This window comes from Prionailurus viverrinus, chromosome A2 (assembly GCF_022837055.1).
Source record: "Prionailurus viverrinus isolate Anna chromosome A2, UM_Priviv_1.0, whole genome shotgun sequence".
Lineage (NCBI taxonomy): Eukaryota > Metazoa > Chordata > Mammalia > Carnivora > Felidae > Prionailurus > Prionailurus viverrinus.
In genome coordinates, this window is record NC_062562.1 from 1705568 (window position 1) to 1725704 (window position 20137).

The window sequence follows — 20137 nt, forward strand, 5'->3', positions numbered from 1 at the left end:
CTGGGTGTGCTCCTGGCACCAAGTGGGTGGGAGGGCCCTGGTCCAGAGGCACTGAGACGCCTCAGCCAGAGGCCACCTCCCTCTTCGGCGCCCTCTGTTCCCCTCCTCGCCTGCTGGTGGCTCCTACCGCTGCTGCTCTTAGAGAGGAAGTGAAAAGGCCGTGGCGCTTGGCCCTCGGTGGGGGGCATATGGCAGCACCCCCAGAGTACGGCCTTCCTCTCTCATGGCCCAGGCTGAGCCCGGGTCCTCTCTGCTGGAATCAGTGGCCTGCACTGTGGCTCTAACTAGATCCCTGCACACCTGGGCTGGGGAGAACGTTGCCTCCTCCAGGCAGCCTTCCTGGACACCCCCTAGTCTATGGGGTGGGGGAAGGGTCCTCTTCTCAGCACCCACCCCCGCGGGACACCCCTGCCCCAGGATAGGCTTGTGGCTGCCTGACACACGCTGGCCCACCCTCCTTGCCCCCGCTCAAGAGCCTCCACGGAAACCCTGGTCTGACACCTCCAAAGTTTCCCGGGGCGCCTGCGTGGCTCAGCTGGTTAAGCGCCCCACTCTTGACTTCAGCTCAGGTCACGATCTCACGGTTGGTGAATTTGAGCCCCGAGTTGGGCTCTGTGCCGACAGCCTGGAGCCTGTTTGGGATTCTCTCTCTGCCTCTTCCCTGCTCACTCTATCTCTCAAAATTAATAAGTAAACACTAAAGCTCTCCACTCCTGCTCTAAACCCAGAGAGATGTCCCCATGGAAGACATCTGCCCCTGAGTCGGAAAACAACAGGCTGCGAATACTAGTGTTTGACGGGCAGGAGCCCAGTTTCATATTTAGGAAAAAAAATCACCCAAAACCACCCAGTGGGCTTCCTGAGGGGGTGGATATGGGAAGTGGGGACCGCCACGCCCAGGGTCCCCTCTGTCCTGTCGGGAATGTGCATAATGAACGCATTCCGCTCTCAGGATGGAAAACTAAGACTAAGAAACGCTCGTCACCAAGACCTCATGCGGGTCAAGGCATGGGTAACGAGGTGGCCCACACCCCAGCTTTTAAACCGCAGGTGAGGCTGGGGTATCTGTTCCTTCGGCTCTGCCGCACTTGAGACCCCACGACATGGGGCCCCAGCCACGAGCATTTACTCCTGCCCATCGTAGGAGCTGTCCCGAGATGCTGTGCTCTGCGGCCACGGGCGCTTCTGTCCTGCGCACTTTAGCCCGGCACCTGGCACACGGTCGGCGCTCAGCAGACAGGGCCGGACCGGCGGGCGACACCCCACCCACCCCGCATGCCCCATGCCAGCCCCAACCCCGAAGGTGGAGTCACCCAGTCGGGGACCGAATGCCTCCCTCGAAGGCCTCAGGGGCCGGCAGCCAATCAGGAGCCTTCCCGGGGCCGAGGAGGCTTTGTCTGCGGGCAGCAGGTGCACCGCTTCCGTGGGCAAGTGAGGGGGGCAGGGGGCACCCACCTGTACGACTGCAGAATGTCAATGATGCCAATATGCAGCAAGAGGCGCTCCCCTCGGCCGTTCACGGCGGGAATCCCGCCCATCCTGGGGAGAGAGAGCGGGAGCGCGGTCAACACCCCACAGGGCCACACCGCTGTGGGCAGGGGCGGGGGGACAGGAGCACCGTCAACACCCCACAGGGCCACACCGCTGGCGGGGGTGGCGTGGGGGGCCCAGAGCCCGGCCTCGGAGAAGCTGAAGGAGCCAGAGCCCATGTGCTCCTGTAGGCGGCAGCTCGGCTGGGGCCGAGCTGCCATCAGACACGCGAGGCTGGAGGCTGGCGAGGGGTCTGGCCCCCACACACCCGTGCGCACGCACACGCTCACCCCGGGCGGGGCCCCCAGTGCTTCTGGGTCCCGTCTGGGGAGTTAGTCGCTTCACTCAGCCCCAGGCCCACACGTGCCCGGCCCGGCATGGTTAGTGAGGCCACACGACGCAGCGACTGTCCTCAAGTCCCATGACCCCAGACCCGCCAGGCCCGGGCCCTGCAGGCTCCGCGCACCGCACTCCACGCACTGCCCAGCTCACCTGCGCACCCCGCCATCCCGCCAGGCCTGGCACAGACCCTACAAACGCCAACACAGTGGAGGTCGGGCCAAGCCACCAGACCTCTGCAGGTGTCACTCCCCCTGCCCCCACCGCCTTGCCTGGTCAGGGCGTCAGGGCTCCTCCCCTGTCCTCCCCAGCTGTGAGCCCCCATCTCCCTCGCGGACGCTGGGGGGTTATGCCCCCCTCCTCCAGGGCCCCCGTGCTGGTTCCCAGCACGCTCAGTCTCAACACCCTGTCTACAGAAGCCGTTCCCACCGGGATACTGTCCTCCTCGAGCACTCGACGATGTCTGGTGACATCTGAGGCCCTCACGACTGGGGGTGTCCTGGCATGGCGGGGGTGCCCTTCCATGGGGGGGGCAGGGATGCTGCTCCAGCCCTATAGCACTCAGGACGCCCCAGAGAACGACCCGGCCCAGAGTGCACAGTGCCGGGGGCGGGGCGGACACCCCACGAGTCTGTCTCGGGCAGGGGGCACAGCCCTCTCTGAGACTGTGACCTCGGCCTCCACCACCGGGCCTGTTCTCCCCGGGGCTCTGGGTTCGGCCCCCTGCTGTAGATGTTGTCTCGTCCCCAGCACTCAACACCCCTACGGCTTTGCTTCAGATGGTGGCGCTTTAACCCATTCTGGGGTCCGGCAGGGGGAGGGGGCATCTGTGTTTCCCACACGGATGGCCACGGGCCTCAGTCCGCGGACAGACTGAGCCGGAACGCCCCGGTCATCACCCGGCTGGGGGGGGCTGTGCGTCCACCTGTGACCCTCGCGGGGCCTGGCGAGCAGACACCGCTGCTCCGATTCAAAAACCAGGAACCAGCCACACGCGGGCTTCTGGACGCGCCTGCTCCTCGTCTCTTGCCCTCGCGGCCAACTCTCCCTGCCCGCCTCACACCCGAGGGCCCCACAGCCCCGGGTCACTTACGTGTCGTCCGACTCGATGGCCTCCCCGCGCGCGGCCCCGCCCTGGATGGACTCCATGGCCGTGGAGTAGAGGGCCTTCTGGCCCAGCGGCCGCTTCTCGTCCGCGGTGCTCTGGGCGCCCTCGGCCTGCCGCTCCCGCTCCTGCTGGTCGATGTTGTGCACGCCCAGGAGCAGGCTGTAGTCCATGATCTTGAAGCTCTCCAGCACCTGCCGGGGGTGGGGTCGACAGGTCACGCTCCCGGCGCCCGGCCCCCCACAACCCCAAGCTGCATCGGGGTCTGCGCCCACTCGGTCCCCACAGCCTCGCAGGGGGCCTGTCCTGACCCCCATTTCACGGATGGCCAGGAGACCAAGGGGTCAGGGGCAAGGGGCCAGGCCACGTGGCAGGCAATGGGACCCGAGGCGTGGCATCCACACAGGGGCCAGGGTGTTTCCTTCCTCCTGACAGAGTCCAGCCGCTCCGCACACAAAACCCGCTCCTGGCCCCCAGGGCTCTGACACCTGGGCTCAGGGAAGCCCGAGGTCCTGAGAGGTCTGGGGGCGTCCTCGGGCAAGGTCGTGCAAAGTTTTCCAAGAGGCCTAGGAGCCAGGGGTGGTGGGCCTGGGGGCCTCGGGTTTCGAGCCTGCTCCCCGAAACTAGATGAGATCTCTAGTCCAGGGGAGCAGGCTCGAAACCCGCCAGGTCACAGGGGGTGGAGGAGACCACGAGGACAAGCGGGGGCAAGGGGGTCCGTGGGCCTGGGGCTCACGCTGCACTCGCTTCCACCAGCGTCCCCGTTTCACAGACGGGACAACTGAGGCCCAGAGAGGCGAGGGACCCTGACCTGCCCCCCCCCCCCCCCGCCCCACGCACTCTGCTCTGGGCTCCTCCCTTGCACCGGGGCCGTGTGGGCGTGGCGGCCTCACCAGGCAGTCCCGTTGCAGCGTCTTGACAAGGGCGGAGAAGGTGTCTGCGTCCAGCAGGAGCCCCTCGGGCATGTCCTGGATGAAGTCCAGGTCCTTGTAGGTGGGAATGCTCTTCTCCTTCTCCTTCTTGCTGGCCCGCCGCTTGTACGTGGAGCCCTTGAGGTCGAACTTGAGGTGCATCTTGACAACGCGCGGCAGGATGTTGTTCATGACCACCACGCGGATGTTCTTGCCGCCCGACTGCACGCAGTACAGCCCGTAAAACTTGGGCAGCAGTGTCCGCGGGTTCTGGTTGAGGTTCTGGGAGGCGAAGGAGGAGGACAGGGCTGGAGGACAGTCGCCACGGCCGCCGTCACCGGCACACTCTGTGCAGGGCCACCTCCAGGAAGCCCTCCCTGACCACCACCCGCCTGGGCCAGCCCCGCACTCTGCCCTCCCAGAGATCTGACGTTAGCCAGGTTCCAGCAGATGAGATCCTCCGGGTGTCAGGGGCTGGCTTCCCCCCAGGCCAGACCCAGGTGCCCCACCTCCCCAGCCTGGGGTGACACGGGGTCACGGCTTCCAGGCACAGTCCAGGACAAGGGTTGGCAAACTCTGAATACGGGACCAAGTCCAACTACCCACTCGTTCTCACGTGGCCAGCGGTTAAGCTATGAATGGCTTTATGTTGTTAAAAAAGTTGGGGAGAAAAAAGGAAAGTAGCGTTCTGTGACATGTGAAAACGACATGAACTTGACATTTCAATGTTAGTAAAGGAAGTTATCCAGGCACGTGGAGCCTGTCCACTCACTCGGGGTCCATGGGGCTTCCCTGCAGTGACAGCAGGGCTGAGCTACGGAGGTAGGTGCTGCCTGGGTCACAAAGCCCCAACATTTACCAGACGGTTCTTTACAGGAAGCTTGCCGACCCCTGACCGTGGGGGCCAGGGACCCCCTGAGCATCATGCACTATGAATGAGACGCCCCGGGGGGAGAGGGGCCACAATCCGAACAGAGCTGCCCAGAAAAGCCTATCCGCACCTCTGCCAGGTGCCTGGTCACGACCCTTGCCCACTCCTGCTTCCACTCCCACCCAGGGATCTGAGGAGCCGCCCTTTCAGGCTGTGAGTCACACAGGGACCGGGAAGTGCCCCGGCAGCTGGTCCTTTGTGACATGCCAGCTGGTGGTCCAGCCTCCCTCTCCCACGCGTGAGTCACCAGCTACCAAGACACAAGCCTCGATTTCTGGGCTCCGTGACTCAGGGGTGTCGGTGGGGAGAAGGGATGGGGAGTGAAGGCTGGGCCTGCCCCCGCCCCCACGCCCACTCCCCCCACCCCCAGGGAAGGCGGTGAGGGTTTAGATGGCAAGTCCTGCTTGCCAAGTGTTGAGGCACCACGTGGTGGTGCTGGGGGAGGGGGGGGGGGGTTGGGGTGAAGGCGAGGCTCAGGAGGACTTCCCATGGCCTGCCCAAAAGGGGTCTCCCGGACCCCATCTGCCCAAATTCCTTAGCCTCAGAACCCGTGGCTGCTATTGAACCTGCTTCCAACAGGAAAGGAGCTGGGGGCGGGGCGGGGCTGCAGGGCGGGGCTCCTCACCATGTAGGGGTGGGAACGGGGCGGAGGTGGGGGCGGAGCTGCGGAGAAGGGGGGCGGGGCCCCCACTCTGTAGGAGCCAGGGGGCGGGGCAAAAAGTGGGGTGGGGCTGCAGGGCGGGGCTCCTCACTGTGCAGGGGCAGGGGAGAGGCGGAGGTGGGCTGGGCCGCAGGGCGGGGCTCCTCAGCATGTAGGGGGCGGGGTGGGGCGGAGCTCCTCAGCATGTAGGGGGCGGGGTGGGGCGGAGCTTCTCACCATGTAGGGGGCGGGGTGGGGCGGAGCTTCTCACCATGTAGGGGGCGGGGCGGAGGTGGGGCAGGGGCCCTTACTATGTATGGGGTGGAGGTGGGGCGGGGCTGCAGGGCGGGGCCCCTCACCCTGTAGGAGCCAGGGGGCGGCGCAAAAAGTGGGGTGGGGCTGCAGGGCGGGGCTCCTCACTGTGCAGGGGCAGGGGAGGGGCGGAGGTGGGCTGGGCCGCAGGGCGGGGCTCCTCAGCATGTAGGGGGCGGAGCGGGGCTGCAGGGCGGGGCTTCTCACCATGTAGGGGGCGGGGCGGGGCGGAGGTGGGGCAGGGGCCCTCACTATGTATGGGGTGGAGGTGGGGCGGGGCTGCAGGGCGGGGCCCCTCACCCTGTAGGAGCCAGGGGTGGGGCTCCTCACCATGTAGGGGGCGAGGCTTAAGGGCGGGGCTCCTCACTGCGTAGGGGCGGGGGAGGGGTGGGGGTGGGTCGGGCCGCAGGGCGGGGCTCCTCGGCACGTAGGGGGCGGGGGCGGGGTGGAGCGGGGCTGCAGGGCGGGGCTCCTCACCATGTAGTAGCCGGGTAACAGCTTCTGCAGGAACTCGGCCTCCTTGTGCATCACCGTCTTGATGATGAACTCGTCGTCACTGGTGACGTAGAACAGGGAGCCGCTGGCGCCGGGGTTGGACAGCTCGATCAGTGGCTCGTTGCACAGCGAGTACTGGGGGGGCAGTGAGTGGGCAGGTGGGTCGCTGACACCCCACACGCCCAGCGTCTAGCGGACAGCTCTGGAACAGGTCACTGTCAGCATCCTTTCACAGATGAAGAAATACGCTCAGAGAGGGAAACTGACACGCCTGAGGCCACACAGCAAGGAACTGAACCCCGGGCTAATCTGCAGCCTGGGTGCCGATCTCCTAGGGCACGGTCCCTCTCCTGTTAGTAACAGACACCCACTCGTGCTGGGTTGTGCACCCATCTGGCCAAGACTCACTGCCCAACCTTCCCCGCAGCTAGGTGAGGCCACAACAGTCAACTCTGGTCAACGAGCCTGTAGAAGCTTCTGAATCCCTAATCAGGTGACAAACGCTGGTGCCCCTCCCTCCTTCCCATCCATTTCCCACCTGGAAAGCTGATGTGACAGCTGGAACCCCAGCAGCCATGCTGGACCACAAGACAACCTTTGGTACGGATGCCACGCACAAGAACAGCTGAGAGGGGAGCCTGTGTCCCTGGCGAGCAACCCCAACCACGGACCCCAGCACACCCTTCTCTTCCCCATCTTCTCTTCCATGGACATCGGCTTTCTTCCGTGCTTGCTGTCCATCAGCCCCACACGCCCTCCCCACCAACAAACAGTAAACTCTGTGCACCCAGGGATTTTTAAGCATTTTTCTCACGGAGGGTCCCCAGCACCCATGACAGAGACCAGCATACAGCAGGTGCCTGGTCTGTTAAGAAGCCAAGGAAAGTGAGGCCCTACGGGCTGCTGCCCCTGGGCCTTTTCAGCTAATGAGCCACTGAGGTGTTTTTCGGGATTAAGGCTGTTTGGGTTGGTGGGTTGGGTTTCTGTCCCCTGCACCCCCGAAGTCCTGACTGTCGCTGGTATATGACAGGGACGAGGCCACAGCATGCCCCCACCCCCCCCGGCCCCGGGCCACAGGGTAAACGCCGAGGGAACACTTACTGCATCGCTGGGTGTAAGGACCCTAACCCGATGCCCTAGCAGTCAGCACGCCCTGGCTGGACAAAGACCCTGGGAAGATCGGGCGCCCCCACCCGCTGCCTGGCCATGGCCGAGCCCAGGACGATCCGTGGTCCAGCAAGCCGTGGTGCCGTGCAAACTCCGGGCTGCGGCCCAGTGTCCCAGGCACCGGGCAGTTAGTCGGGGGCCGGCTGTGGGTGGGACGGGCACACACCGGAGGCATGACCCCCCCAGGGACCACGGGCGCCATCCTGGAAGAAAGAGGGGTCCGAGGCCACAGCTGTTGCCCCTACACCTGCGACCTAGTGCTGACCACAAGGACACCAGCGCCACCTCTAACTGCTAGTGCGCTCGTGCTGTCAGGTAACCTCGGGGGGGTGGGGGTGGGGGCGGGGGCGAGAGGTCTCCCCTGTCCGTGCCTCAGGGGAGCGGAGCCAACAGCCAGGCCACTCAGGGGGAATGTGCTGGCAGTCCCCAATGCGGTGACCGGCTCCGAAACGGGCACCAGGCTGGAGCAGGGCTGACGCAAGCCTGTTAGTAAGACAGGACGTGCGGATGCCCGGAAGCCGGGCCAGGACAGGCTGCCCGGGCCATCTGGACTGTGGGGGCGACGGTGCGGGGAGCCGCGTGGGGGCCCGGGCCAGGGCTGTCGGCAGAGGGGAGCCGAGTCAGTGGGCGTCCCAGCTGTGCTGGCCGCAGACAGCAAGGAGGCAGCTCAGGGAGGCGGTGGGTTGTGTGGGGGGGAGACAGGTCCAGTTTGCAGCCAGCGCGGCCCTCTGTCCGTCCTGCTCCGCCCACAGCCACGAGGCCCCGCACCCTCGGAAACAGAGGCCCAGGCCCAGGCTGCCCGTGCTCTCCCTCCTCACCCCCACCTCCCCCACCCTGCCCTGGAAGGACAGCAGCGAGGGGCGTCCTGGGCCTCAGGAGCCCGCCGGGAACAGGGAAACCCCAAGGCCTTACAGCTGGCCCCAGCTGGCAGGAGAGGAGGAGAGGAGGAGAGATGAGCACCGAAGGGGACTGCGTGGCTTTGCACAAAAGAAGTCTGTGAGCAGAGAATGGTCTGGAAGCAATGCCGGCAGCCGCTGCCCTCAGGGAGCGGCCTGGAGGGCAGCGTACAGGGCTCAGGCCTCACGGGGTCCTGGCTGCAGAGGAGGCAGCGGTGACACAGACAGACTTCCCAGCCAAGAGACCACCGGCCACCGAGACAGGGTCACGGGCAGACGACCCCAGGCGTGCCCCCTCTCCCCTCAGTGCCCGGGGTGGGCGCCCGTGGCCCGAGGCTGACCGTCTGCAGCCCCCGCCCCCACACGTGTCCCCCGCCTTCCCCGGCCACTGCCCTGCTGTCCTGAGCCGAAGTCAACACCGGGTCAGCCCAGGGCTCTCACAGTGATGGTGGGCGAGCCCCCACAAAACTCAGGACCATGGCGGCCGCCACAGAAGTCTCTGGAGCCGAGGTGATGCCCACGGCCCACAGGGACTCGGCCGGGAAGAGAGAGGAACCGAGGGACCAGAGCTGATAAATGGGGGCTGTGATGCTGTCTGGGTGCACCATCCAGCCGTGTCCGAGCTCCCCACCCCCGCCGCAGGAGGGCCTCTCGAATCCAGGGGCCCTGGCCACCCTGTCGCTGCAAACAGGGCAGGTCTTGAAGAGGACAGAGGACACCTGCTGAGCACCCACTCAAGGCCGAGACAGGCCCTCGGCCGTCGCCCTGTGTCCACTCCGCCGCCAGGACCAGCTTGGGTCCGCTCCCCACCAGCACACAGAGGCCGCATCACCACTGCCACGGCGAGCGCCACAGGTGTCCCCTTTCCCTCCCGAGACCTAAAACCGAGGTCACCCAGGTCATCTCTACTACGGAACCACCAGGCTGGCTTCACTCCGAGGAGGCTGCGGGACCAAAGGGAACGTCGTTACGGGGCTGCGGTGGAGGCCGGAGGGGGAGCACGACACGGACGCTGCGGTCAGAGGACCAGGCCTTGGCCCTGGCAAGGGGCACCGTGACTTCTGGGCGCCTGGACGTGCCCACGGCCGGAGCAAATGCTGCTCTCTCTGCAGGGACACGGCCGCGGCTGAGGGCACAGCTTTCCCGCAGACTAAGAACCCAGGGGAGAGTGAGGCCAAGTACCTCCCGACACGCAGGGAGACGAGTCACTGCAGGTGAGAGCCAGCAGGCCCACAGGCCGAGCCCCAGGGACAGCAGACGGTGGAAGGATTACACAGAGTATATCCAACGGTCACGGACACGCTCTTGCCCAGGGAGCAAGGCTTCCCGAACACAAAGTCGCAAACCGGTGACCGGGCGAACTCAAAACAGACCCGCCAGGCCTTCCCCAAGTGCAGACTGACCCACCCAGGTGACGAGCCCCGTGTGCAGGCGAGCTGTAACTTTCAGGAGTCCTGATCGTTCACTGTGAGATCAAAGGGTAGGGCCTAGGTTCTGATTTTTCTAAATGTTTATTTATTTGTTTTGAGAGACAGAGACAGAGAGAGACAGAGAGCAGCGGAGGGGCAGAGAGAGAGGGAGAGAGAGAGGATCCCAAACAGGTTCAGTGCGCTCAAGCATGGAGCCCGACATGGGGCTCGAACCCATGAACCACGAGATCGTGACCTGAGCCGAGATCAAGAGTCGACGCTTAACCAACTGAACCCCCCAGACGCTCCAAGATTATTCTAATTTGAGAGACTAAAACCACACCAGGACTGAGGAGACGCTCTGAACTGGTCCCCACGACCCACCTCCTCCCGAAGGGAGGCGTGACATGTGACGCGCCTCTAACCCACAGACGTGGCAAAGGGGACAGGACACTCCTGTCGCTCACGCTCTGACCAAGAGGCCCGCAGGGATGGAACGGAAGCCCCAGCCGATGGACGAGGAGGGGGTCCCGCCAATGTCACCGTGGAGCTGGAAGCAGACCCTCCCCCAGTCCGGTGCCCCGCGAGGCTCTAGCCCCAGCCCACCCTCCAGCGCAACCCTGAGCAAAGAACCCGGCTGGGTTGCACCCGAAGTCCTGACCCACAGAAACCACAAGGGACAGACAGGCGGCGCTGTGGGCCGCCGGTCTGCCGCAGCTTGTTACGCAGCAGCAGCTGACTGACGCTCTTACCAAGTAATCATCCGGTCGGATCCCGAAGAGTTCCCGGAAGTAGCGGAAGGCGACAGGTGCGTAGGTCTTGAACCTGAAGTCCTGGAAGTGGTGGGCGGGGGTGAGGTTGCTGCCTTCACTGTGGAGCAAGGAGGGAGGGGGCCTGTGAGGGACGGCGGCCTCGTGGGTGCCTCCCCGACTCCCCGGTGGCACGGACGTCCCAGGCCTGGGCGGCGCCCTGGCCGCTGAGCTCCAAGGCCTTCTCCAGACGGCCAACTCAGACGGTGGCATGGGACTCCCCAGGGGACAGAGGGCTATGTCCCAACATCCATTCCCAGTGCTGGCTGGGCACATGGCTGCCCAGCTTCTCCTGCAGCTAGCTCTGGTCATGTGACCGTGGTCAGCCAATGGGCTATGAGCAGAGCAGAAACCATCATTTCTTGGTGCTGCCCTGCCTGGGGAGGGGCATGTGCTCTCTTCCTTCTGCTAGCGGAATGCAGACGTGATGGCAGGATCTCGGGCAGCTACCTGAAACCCCTGGCTGCAAAAGCTGCACACAAGGACGGCCAGAAAAACACGGGACCCCAACACCGGGGAGCTGCCTGATGGCCCTGGATTGCCTGTCAGTATTTCCCATGTGAGAGAAAAGTGAACTTTATGTTTTCTTCTCCTGTTTCTTAAAATCACTGTTGTACTGCAGCCCTCTGACTCGGCAGCAAGCTAACATCACGACCGGTACAGGGTCAGGCCTCAAAGCCAAGAAGGTGCCAGGAGAGGCCCGTGCTATTTCCAGCAGAGAAGGGAGCTCAGAGAACAGCAAGGCTGTTTGCATCCCAACAGTGTCTGCGTGCTGGGTGAGCTGCTACGGGCATCGGGGCCGGTCTCCATGGCGCAGGGCCCGGGCCCACCTGGGGAAGAAGATGCTCTCCACGACGTAGAAGTCCTGCATGAGCACGTCACGCTCTGGCTTGGAGCTCAGGTTGCCCACGGTGTAGCCGATGCCCAGCTGGATGGCCCCCTTCAGGGTGGAGGACGTGGTCTGTGGGGAAACCCAGCTGGATCAAGACCCTCGGCCGCCAGGGCGGGGAGGCAAAACGAGAAGCCCCTCGGGGCAGCAGGACGAGCCAGATGCCCAGCTCGCAGCTTGACCGTGGCACCCATCACGCACGGGGCCCCGGGGTACCTGCCCACCACTTGTCCCAGACCCGCTGGCCTCTGGGCTGTCGTTCAGCTCACACAACCCCACGGCGAGGTGGCCTGGCTGGGACTCCAATATCACCTCCCGCGGCCCCGAGGCCGGTTTTCCATCAAGGTTCTAGAAGGTTCCAAGTTCTCAAAACTGTCCCGATGCGGCAGGGTTCTATCTACTGCCAGGATTTCCTTTTTGGAAATCCATTTACAGAGTGACATCCCAGCTTCATCTCCGTGAACCCGGGTTCCTGCTACCTACTCTCCCGGTGACGTGCACGGTCACGCCGTGTGAGCGACACCGCCGCTCCGTGCCTCGGTTTCCCCAGCCACGGTGGGGCATGTCGGGGCCGCCCAGCATTACGTCGCCCAGGCTGCCTGGGCTGGAGGCCTCCCACACTTGAGGAGGAGGGGGTGGGGGTGACAGCTCAGCCCCGCTTTCCAAGGGAAGGAAGGACAACCACATTTCCCCTTTTCCGGATGAGCCAGCAGGGCCGGAGCGGCTGAGGGCTCGCCCAGGGTCGCAGGCGGCTCCTGTAGCCGGGCGGGTGGTGGTGCAGCTGCGGGCACATTGCCCGATGCTTGTGATGGCGACAGCAGGCAAGGACCTCGCTGGGACGGAGGGGCCCGCACCGAGGGGATCTGCCCGCGGCCACACGTGGGCACAGAGCCCGCCCGGCCCTGTGGGGGGGGCCCCGGATGGCTGGGAGCCCTTCTCCACTTTGCCCCACCCCAACCCGCCGAGGGCAGAGGAGGAACCTTCTTGTAGGTGGTTTCGCCAGATGCGTCCACGCCCCGATGACCCAACTTCTTCCCGTGGCCGGGGCCCAGCTGTCCAGTCATCGACGGGGCCTGGAGAGGAGGAAGCAGGAAGCATTAAACATCAGCAAGGAGGCGCCGCTGGGGCCAGAGTGCTCTGGAAATCCTGACCAGAGTCAGGGCTGAGTCACTGGCTGGCAAGCCACGTGGGGCAGAGTCTGGTGTGGGCGGGCTCCAGGGCAGAGCAGGTCCCCCGTCACCCACTGGGGCCACACGGTCCAACTCTGCACATCCAGAGGGGCCCAGACCAGACTTCCGGTTCCTCAGGAGCAGAACCCTAACTTCAGGGACTCCCTGGGCCTGCTGACGGGGGCGGGGGGAGAGCTGGGTTGTCCCCTATGGGGCGTCCCATGCACTGTGAGCAGTGAGCAGCCTCACTGCGTCCTGACAGCCACAGATGTCTCCAGACATCACACAGCGTCCCTTGGGGCCGAGACATGTGGGCTGGAATGACTGTGAAACAGGGAGAGGTCCCACTGGCCCGGGGCCTGTGTGGGGACAGCCAGGGCAGGCGTGACAAATTTGTGTGGGAGCCACCAGCACTGATGTGCGGCTCCACAGGGGAGAATGGTGGAGGGGCGGTGGGGGCTGTCCGCTCACGGACATTTAAGAAACATCTACTGTGTACCTGCACCATCCAAACAGCCCGTGAAACCCTCTGGCCTCCAGCTGGGAGCACTCACATCAGCCCAACCCCCACTGCCCCGGAGGTTCAGGCAGCCCCCCAGCTGCCCTCGCTCCTCAGCAGGCCCCGGCGTGTTCCGCATACTGGCCACCAGGGGGCGGGCTCTCCCCAGAAATCGGTGGCACCGCCCCTGCTCCGCACCCCTCGCTGACTCCCCACTGCCCTGTGGCCAGACAGCCTCCAGGAGAGCCCTCCTGACAAGGGCCCCACGTGACGGGTGGCAACCCGGGGCACACAGGTGCCTGGGGCCAGGAAGCTAGCGCCGGTACAGGGACGCCACGTCTGGGCTGCTCCTGGAATGCGGGGCTCACAGACTCGCTCCCACAGGCCGCTTTCAGGACCAGGGACAGTGCTGACCCCGCCACGGTGCAAGGCGCGGGCAAGCGGCCGCCCGGCAGGAGCAGGAGCTCTCTGGATCCCGGACGGAAGACGTGGGCGGGCGTGTGGGGACAACCGATGCTACACCAGCGGTGCCTGGACCCCCCTCCTCCTGGGGGCTCCTCAGGGACCCGCCCTTGCCCGGCTCCCCTCCCACCCCTCTGGACCCTCAGTCTCCGTCCCTCTGTCCCTCACTGTCCAGGCCGGGTCCTCGCTCTTCCTTCCCCAGCGGCTCCCCTCCCTGAAACTCAAGATGCTGGCAGGACCGAGGGACTTTCACTGCCTGCCACCTGCCAGAGTGTGGGGCCCCGGGGAAGTGCGGCCAGCTGCCCCAGGCCGCACAGCAGGCCCCGGGGCTGGTCGGTCTTCGGAGAAGTGGGTCAGGAAGCCCACAGGACACTCACCTCTGACGGGGCCATCTTCTTCTGGGCCAAGCCTGCAGGAGAGAAGAGAGAGGCTTCAGCCCGGAGACGGGGGAGGCCCTCCACCCCACCGTGTCACCACCCTGCCTTCCCCGCACACAGGTGTCCCCGACCTCACTCCGCTCCCTGCACCCCTACGGAGGGACGACAGTACCCCGGCTGGGAAACGGGTGCGGACATCAACCCACCACTGACCCCAAAGACGTTAAGTCCCTGGCAGCAAAGGGATGACCAAACTGACAGCTGTGGCCTTCCCCTGCCGGCGGAAGCAGGGCTCAACCAGATCCAACGTCCTCGGGCCACAGAGAAATCACGTGACCGGCTGGGTGGGTGGGAAGGGGCCAGGCGGCCAGGGCTGGAGTGACGGCTCCCTGGCCCCTGTTCACACTGTCCCCGGGAAAGAGGTGCTCACCGTGGAGAGAGGCTCACGGTGAGGGAGCAGGCAGTTTTTATCCCTAACACCCTGCCCTCCAATCCTGGCTCCCTGTGGGGAGGCCAACCACTGACCTCTCTGAGCCCTGGCGTCCTCACCTGCAAAGCAGGCTTCTGCTGAGGATTATCTGTTCAAACGAGTATGGACCGCAGACATACCCCCGCCTCCTGCAGACGGGGCGGGCTTTGCAGGTGGGAGGAAGCCAAGGCTGGTGAGGTCTGAGGTCGGGGAGACCCGGGGTCCCTGGGCCCAGCGTCCCCACGATCCTCATGAGAGGGAGGCAGAGAGACAGGCAGACCCCATGTTGCTGGCTGGGGGGGGGGGGGGGAGGCGCAGGCCAGGATGCGGCACCTCCGGAAGGCGGAAAAGGCAGGAGAGGGGTCTTCCTGGGGCTTCGGGGGGAACCGGCCCTGCCCATGCCTGGGTTTGGTCCCGTGACACCCATCTTAGACTCATGACCTCCAGAGTGTGGTTTTAGATCAGGCCGTGTGATTTGTTTAGCCGCAACAGAAACTCACGTGCTGGGTGTCTACGTGTCAGGCTGGTGGGAAGGCAAGTGGTGACCAGGACGGTGGAGGGCCTTGGCTTGGGTGATGGGTGAGGGGTCAGGCCAGCAAGGGAGGACTTACGCTTTTCCCCACAGGAAGGTGGGAGCCCTGGAGGGCTGTGGGCAGAGGGAGGGGATCCGACTTGGGTGCTCGTGGGCGCCCTCTGGCGGCCACTACGGGGAGGACGGACTGGGGGGCGGGGTGGGGGGGAACTGAGCTGGTCCTTCAGGAGAGGGTGGGCTGGACCGGGTGGGGGAGGCAGAGGGGAGGTGGGCAGATTCTGGACAGGTCTCAAGTTGGGACAGACAGGCTACCCTCACTGGAGGCAAAGCGAAAAGCAGGGAATCCAGGATGACTAAGGACTATGACTAAAGCCATTAATGGAAGGAATGAGCAGCCTCAGCCAAGATGAGGAACAAGGCAGGAGCAGGTGTGGGGACAGTCGGGTGCAGGGTGGCCAAGCTGAGTGTGAGACGCCCAGAGCCTCCGGCACAGAGACTCCAGGATCAGCCGGACCCCGAGTCTGGAGCTCAGGGAAGGTCGGGCTAGGCAGAGGACCGTGGGTGTGGTGGGGCTGAGACAGGGTTCCAGTCCCGAAGAGCGGACAAGGCTGCGGACTGGGGAGTGACTGTCAAAGGGAATGGGGTTTCCTTTAGCAGGATAAGAATGTTCTAGAATCAGTGGTGACAGTGGCACGACATTGGGAATACACGAAAAACTAAACCGTGTTCTTCAAAGCGTGAATTTTATGGTATGAATTACACTTACTGAGAAAAGGAAACACTGAATGTGGGGCAGGCCCGGGCGGGCGGGGTGGGTGACCAGTGCCCTCTTTCAGCCACAACCACCACCCCAGTGCCACCACTGCCCTGGCGTCAGTCAGCCAGGTGTCAGAGAGGGTCCAGGCAGGGAAACTGAGGCTGGGTGGGCAACCGGCCGGTGCCATGGTCACGGCAGAGAACACCCCAGCCAGGAGGTCAAAGCCGACACACGGAGGCTGGCTCACCTGCCCGAGGCCCCAGGTGCCCACCCACAGACCTTCCAACCTGGGTGCCCAGGCCCCGGGCATGAACGTGGGCCCATCCCGAGGCTCAGCTAGAGGCAAGCGGGTCGCAGAAGGTGCTAGAAAGCTGACGTGATATTTCTGCTGGCTGCCCAACAGAACAATTCATGGTGTTATGTGTGGGCTGTGGGGGACGGAAGAGGAGAGAAGGCAAGAAGCTGGCGGCGGACCAGGGCAGAACATTCTGGATTTCGTCCTCTGCAGCTCCCAGGCCGAGCAGCCCCAACACCGAGGTCTCGGCCTCCCCCCCACCTCCCACGGCTCCGCCTGCTCCCGAGTCCTCCCGGCTCCTCAGGCTCCTCAGCGGGTCGGGGGGCGGCCTGGCCACTCACAGCCCTGCTCGCCCTCCTGCCCAGCCACGTCCACACCGGCCTCCTCCGGCAGAAAGCCCCGCGGCGGTCCGTCTGCCCCACCCCCCACCACAGCACCGTGCCTGTGAGGACCCCCCCACCCCCTGCTACTCAAAACCCTCAAAAACCGTGGCCCCCCGGCCCTGGAGGGCCTTCCCTTCCTGCTCACAGCGAGTCCACTGCTGGAGGTCACGGCCCTGCCCTGTGCTGCCACCACCAGCCAGGCCGGCTGGGACGGCAGAGGCCACACCACGATGTCGCTCCTCCCAGCCCAAGACGTGACCCACTCTCTTCTGAACGAGCCACCCAATTTTTGAGGAAATTAAGTTTTAAAAATAGCCTGGGGAGGGGGAGAGCGCGCCTGCCCCGGGACACAGCCGTGCCAGCCTCTGGGCAGGGGGGGAGGGGGCAGGGGACGCGCGCAGGGCTGAGGCTGGGCTCTCCTGCGGCCCACCGCTGTGTGGCCTCAGGCGAGCCCCTCCACCTCTCTGAGCACCTTTCCTGTGGTCTCGCTGAGCCTCCGTGGGTGCCCGAAGCTAGGGCTCCAGAGCTGGGCCCCCTCTCCCCAGCCCGCCGCCCAGCCCTACCACAGGACCCTGCCCCAGGCCACTCCGATCGCTTCCCTTCCGTGCAGGTGACCTCACAGCCACCCCGTGGCTCCGGAGGGAGGAGGTGAGCTCCTCACGCCCTCAGGGGCTTCCCTCTGAGCCAGTTTCTCAGCCCCCAAAGCCCAGGCAGAGCCCCTCCTCCCGGCCTGCAGGACCCACCTCCTATCAGCTGTTCCCCGCTCCACTGGCTGGCCTCAGGGCCCTTGCCCTGGATGATCCCCCTACCCCCACCCCAGTCACCACCGCCCCATCCTGCACACCCTGTCCTTTCCCTCCAGGCAACAACGACATCAATGCATGTCCTCTTCATGGGGGCTGGGGGCGTCCTCCCTCAGGGCTGGGCCTGTGCGTTGCCTGGCCCATGACGGGTGGACAGACACCCTCTCCTCTCCCCCTGCCCGCGTCTCAGCTTCGGGGGAGCCTCGTCTCCACGTCTGTCGGATGTGGCAACAAAAAGCTCGGGAAGGACTGTGGGCCCCCAAGACCCAGGGAGGAGCCTCGCCGTCTGTCTTTCAGCACAATCACCCACCTGTGCCTTTAAAACCCACCCCAAATCTGCCCACTGTCCCTGGCCCACAGCTCCAGGATCCCCGCAGCCCCTCCACCCTGGTCCCCCCCCCGTCTGTCCTCCACACAGCCCAGTCTCCCCACGGAGGCCACCAGAGGGCGCCCGTGAGCACCTGAGTCACGTCCCGCCCTCCAGTGCCCACAGCCCTCCAGGACTCCTACCTCCCTGGGGGAAAGGTCCAAGTCCTCCCCTGGGTCCCCAAGGCCCTGCACGAAGGTGCCCTCCCCCCCCCCCAGTCCTCCCTCCCTCGGCCCTCCGCCTCTCCCTCTCTCCCCTTGACTCTGCTCCAGCCACATGGGCCTCCTCGCCTTTTCTCCATCATGACAGGCAGGTCCTGCCCCAGGGCCTTTGCACCGGTTGGGCTCCCCCCTCACCTGAAACACCGTTCCCAAGACCCTTGCTGGGTTTGCTCCCTTGCTTCATCTGAGACCTGGCTCAAATGTCACCCCCTCTGAAGTGTCCCCCAACCACCTTGCCCAAAACAGTCCCTCTGAGGTCACTCTCCTCATCTCTGTGGCTTTCTTGGCCTTCCAGGCACCCAGCAGCTCCTGGGACTCATGTGTTATGTCTCCCCCACTACAGAGAGACCAGGTCTGCTCAGTCACCCCCTGACGGACACCGTCAGAGCTGAGTGTGGAGTCAGCGCTGGAGAGGGCAGCAGGGGGACACGAGGCCTCCAGGGTGGGGCCGCTTCCCAGATCAGGGCTGCATGTGCCCAGGCCGGGTGCCGGCTCCCCGTGACTCAGGGCGAACGAGAAGGCGCGAGGACAAGGCAGCGGGGCCAGCAGCCTCGAGAGAAGCCAGGAAGTGGCCTCACACACTTCCCTGATCGGCCGGAGCGACCTGGTGGCCCTGGGCCTCCCGCTGCGCGGCCGCCTCAGCAGCGGGGCCCTGCGGGCAGCCTGCGGGGACACTGGGAACCTCTGCATGGGGGGTGGCAATCCCAACCCTCAGCCCCCCCCCCCCTCCCCGGCCGGCCGAGCCACACTTGAAAGTCCTCTCTCCAAACCGGAAGGGCCGCGGCTGAGCGGAGACGGCCGGCTCTTTGCAGCCACGTGATGCTCCGAGTGGTGCGGTGCAACGGAGAAACCCTATGGCGTGGGGAAGGGTGGAAGCTTCTGGCTCTGCCCTCTGGGAACCCCGAGCCCCGAGGTCCCGGCGGCCACACTGGCGACCGCACCGGGGAGGTAGGCGGCCCCCAGCCGAGGTGCGGGACCGGGGTGCAGGCGCCCACCGACCCCGGGCGAGACCCCAGAGCCGCGAGCACACACACACTTGTTCGCTCAGGCTCGAAGCTCCGGGCGGCCTGTTACGCAGCGACAGCTGACTGAAGCAGGGACCACGGTACGAGCGAGAGCCACCACGGTGGTGGGGACGCCGGCCGGTGCAGCAAGACAAGAAAAAAGAAAGGAACGGAGGTTGGAGAGAAAAGATTTCAGAAAACCCAAGAAGTAAGTGCAGCAGGGGCACCTGGGCCGCTCAGCCAGCTGAGCAGCTTGTTTCTTTTTTTTAACATTTATTTATTTTTGAGAGACAGAGAGAGACAGCGTGAGCAGGGGAGGGGCAGAGAGAGAGAGAGGGAGACACAGAATCCGAAGCAGGCTCCGGGCCCCGAGCCGTCAGCCCAGAGCCCGACGCGGGGCTCGAATCCACGAACCGGGAGATCACGACCCGAGCCGAAGTCACCCGCTTCACCGACTGAGCCACCCAGGCGCCCCACGGCCGACTCTTGGTTTTGGCTCAGGTCATGATCTCGCGGGTTTGTGGGTTCGAGCCCCACGTGGGGCAGGGATTTCTCTCTCTCTCCCTCTCCCTCTGCCCCTCCCTGGCTCGTACACTCACTGTCGCTCTCAAAATAAATGAACAAACGTGAAAAAAAATTTTTTTCAAGAGAAGAACTAAACACAGCAGAGCAGGCGGCTGGCAGCTAACCCAAGGTCACGGCGCTCCCAGCCGAGGAGAACGGGAGTCTGGGAGTCTCTGCCCTCTGCGCCCACCCCCTGCTCCCGATACGCCTGCCTCGCCTGGTTCCAGGCTTGGGTGAGTTTTTATCTCTTCGGTAGCTGGCCCTTTCCAGTCAGCAGACGCGGGGAAGACCCCCGTCCTCCAGGGGTGCTACAAGCCCAGAGCAGGGAGGGGACGCGGGGAAGGGGTGGACGGGGGCATGGTGGGGGGCGGGGAGTATGTGAACTAAACCCAGCAGAAGGTCAATGGGGAGATCCAAGCAGTACGAAGTGAGCTTCCACCGTCCGCTACTTTCAACTTTTCAGTACGGTTGAAAATTTTGCTTTTTAACGTCTATTTATTTTGAGAGAGGTGGGGGAGGGGCAGAGAGAGAGGGAGGGAGAGGGAGAGAGGGAGGGAGGGGGAGGGAGGGAGGGGGAATCCCAAGCAGGCTCCCCTCTGTCAGTGCAGAGCCTGACGTGGGGCCCCAACGAAACCAAAGGTCTGACCCTCAACACGCTGAGCCCCCCCAGGCGCCCCGCGGTTGACAATTTTCTGAATGCGGGTTAAAGGTCAACCTGGCCCTGTGCTGCCGGGTGTCTTCAGGCTTTGGAGAAGCTCGCGTTTGGGGTGGATTGGCCCCAGGAGGGGGCGTGGTCACACAG

At 64.8% G+C, this 20137-nt stretch overlaps 1 protein-coding gene across 7 annotated transcripts in view; it reads right to left on the reverse strand.

Annotated features, from left to right (window-relative positions):
- PIP5K1C (phosphatidylinositol-4-phosphate 5-kinase type 1 gamma) overlaps positions 1–20137 on the reverse strand; it is a 50449-nt gene that overhangs the window by 15418 nt on the left and 14894 nt on the right. For 6 of the 7 annotated variants that reach the window (XM_047848647.1, XM_047848641.1, XM_047848632.1 and 3 more), the window contains exons 2-9: positions 13941–13972; positions 12414–12506; positions 11375–11505; positions 10488–10605; positions 6246–6398; positions 3868–4167; positions 2963–3168; positions 1456–1539 (exon numbers count right to left, since the gene is read on the reverse strand). In XM_047848647.1, coding sequence (XP_047704603.1) covers positions 1456–1539; positions 2963–3168; positions 3868–4167; positions 6246–6398; positions 10488–10605; positions 11375–11505; positions 12414–12506; positions 13941–13972 — 1117 coding nt within the window. Of the gene's footprint in view, positions 1–1455; positions 1540–2962; positions 3169–3867; positions 4168–6245; positions 6399–10487; positions 10606–11374; positions 11506–12413; positions 12507–13940; positions 13973–14153; positions 14179–20137 lie in introns of those variants that run through there. The other variant, XM_047848645.1, reaches the window with a different exon arrangement.